Source organism: Pteropus alecto, unplaced genomic scaffold (assembly GCF_000325575.1).
Source record: "Pteropus alecto unplaced genomic scaffold, ASM32557v1 scaffold79, whole genome shotgun sequence".
Lineage (NCBI taxonomy): Eukaryota > Metazoa > Chordata > Mammalia > Chiroptera > Pteropodidae > Pteropus > Pteropus alecto.
This window is the reverse complement of record NW_006494612.1, coordinates 18,210,943-18,212,124: the sequence shown is the minus strand read 5'-3', so window position 1 is coordinate 18,212,124 and position 1,182 is coordinate 18,210,943. Positions and strand designations below refer to the sequence as shown.

Sequence of the window (1,182 nt, the reverse complement as noted above, 5' to 3'; positions counted from 1 at the left end):
TTTAAGATTCAGCAAAATTTTTAATGTGGAAGAATAAAAAGTGGTTTCGATCCTCTCTCTCCAGAGTATCAGATTTCTGAAAAGAGCTGACACAAAACACTTTCAGAACCAAATTTAATATAAAAGCACTGCGTATGCAAATAAAGCACAAAGCTAAACTTTAGAAATGAACTAAAGAGGTGAAAAATTAATATGGTGCCATTTTTAAGATTAGACTTTAGTCCTGCATTTGTGTTCTCTGGTCAACAAGCCACAAGGAACTCTGACCCCAAACAGTCTTGCCACTGCTGTGTGCACACCTGGACTGGCAACAGACAGAGAGCTACTTATCGACTCTCATTTTACAGGCAATGTCTGTTCAGATATGCTCACTCCACCCCCCATCCTGTTCTACTTCAGTGTCAGAAGGAAATGAAGCCACAACCAGAACAAAAAGAGCTCTAACACCTTTTGTCTCCTGCCTCCTCCCTCCCTCCTCACTGTACTCCCCACAAAAAGCTACTCCACCCCAGTTGGGCTTAAATGTGACATCCCTGCCTGCCTGAGGGAGGAATGATGAGCAGGGGCTATAACTGCAGATAAGCAACAACTGGAAGGCACAAACTTCTGTCAAGTCCCAGGTCTGCACAATATCCAAGCCTCAGCAATGGCATTGTCACTGGAAGAATTTATCCACACCCTTGACCTCAGGACCCTCCCTAGGGTCCTAGAAATCCAATCAGGCATCTATTTTGAAGGTAAGCACCCTCTTATGTCTTAGCTGGCTAGAAACGCTTACAAAGTGTATACTCTAGGGAATTGGAGGAGGAAATTTTAATACAACATATGAGTTATGTTAAAGGAAAGGTGATCATAAAAGAGAAAAAGTGATTAACTGAGGGTCAAGACTCAAAAGGGTCAGAGAAAGGAGAGACTAGATAGAACTCTGGCGTGAATAGGGGCAAGGAACTGAAGGAAGTTTCTTGAGCTTTTTGTAGGCCTTCAAGTAGTTCAACATGAATGATAAGTTATTTCTGCCTTTTAGAAATTGGTTGTAATGAAAGAATGAAAGTCGAGTTATCTATATTTATGTTTCTGGAATGTAAAAAAATAAATTTAGTTTTTCCTAAAACAAAAACAACTATTAAAAATACAGTGTATATAAAAAGAACAGTTCACTAAACACTAAGTACCTCAATGTTG

The 1,182-nt window shown here is 39.8% G+C and overlaps 1 protein-coding gene across 1 annotated transcript in view; it reads left to right on the top strand.

Moving 5' to 3' along the window:
- The first annotated feature begins 504 nt into the window (after positions 1–504).
- The window catches only part of THEMIS (thymocyte selection associated), a 164,215-nt gene continuing 163,537 nt past the window's right edge, over positions 505–1,182 (top strand). Inside the window, exon 1 of the mRNA XM_006926155.1 lies at positions 505–737. Coding sequence (XP_006926217.1) covers positions 647–737 — 91 coding nt within the window. The 5' untranslated portion in view covers positions 505–646. The remainder of the gene's footprint in view (positions 738–1,182) is intronic.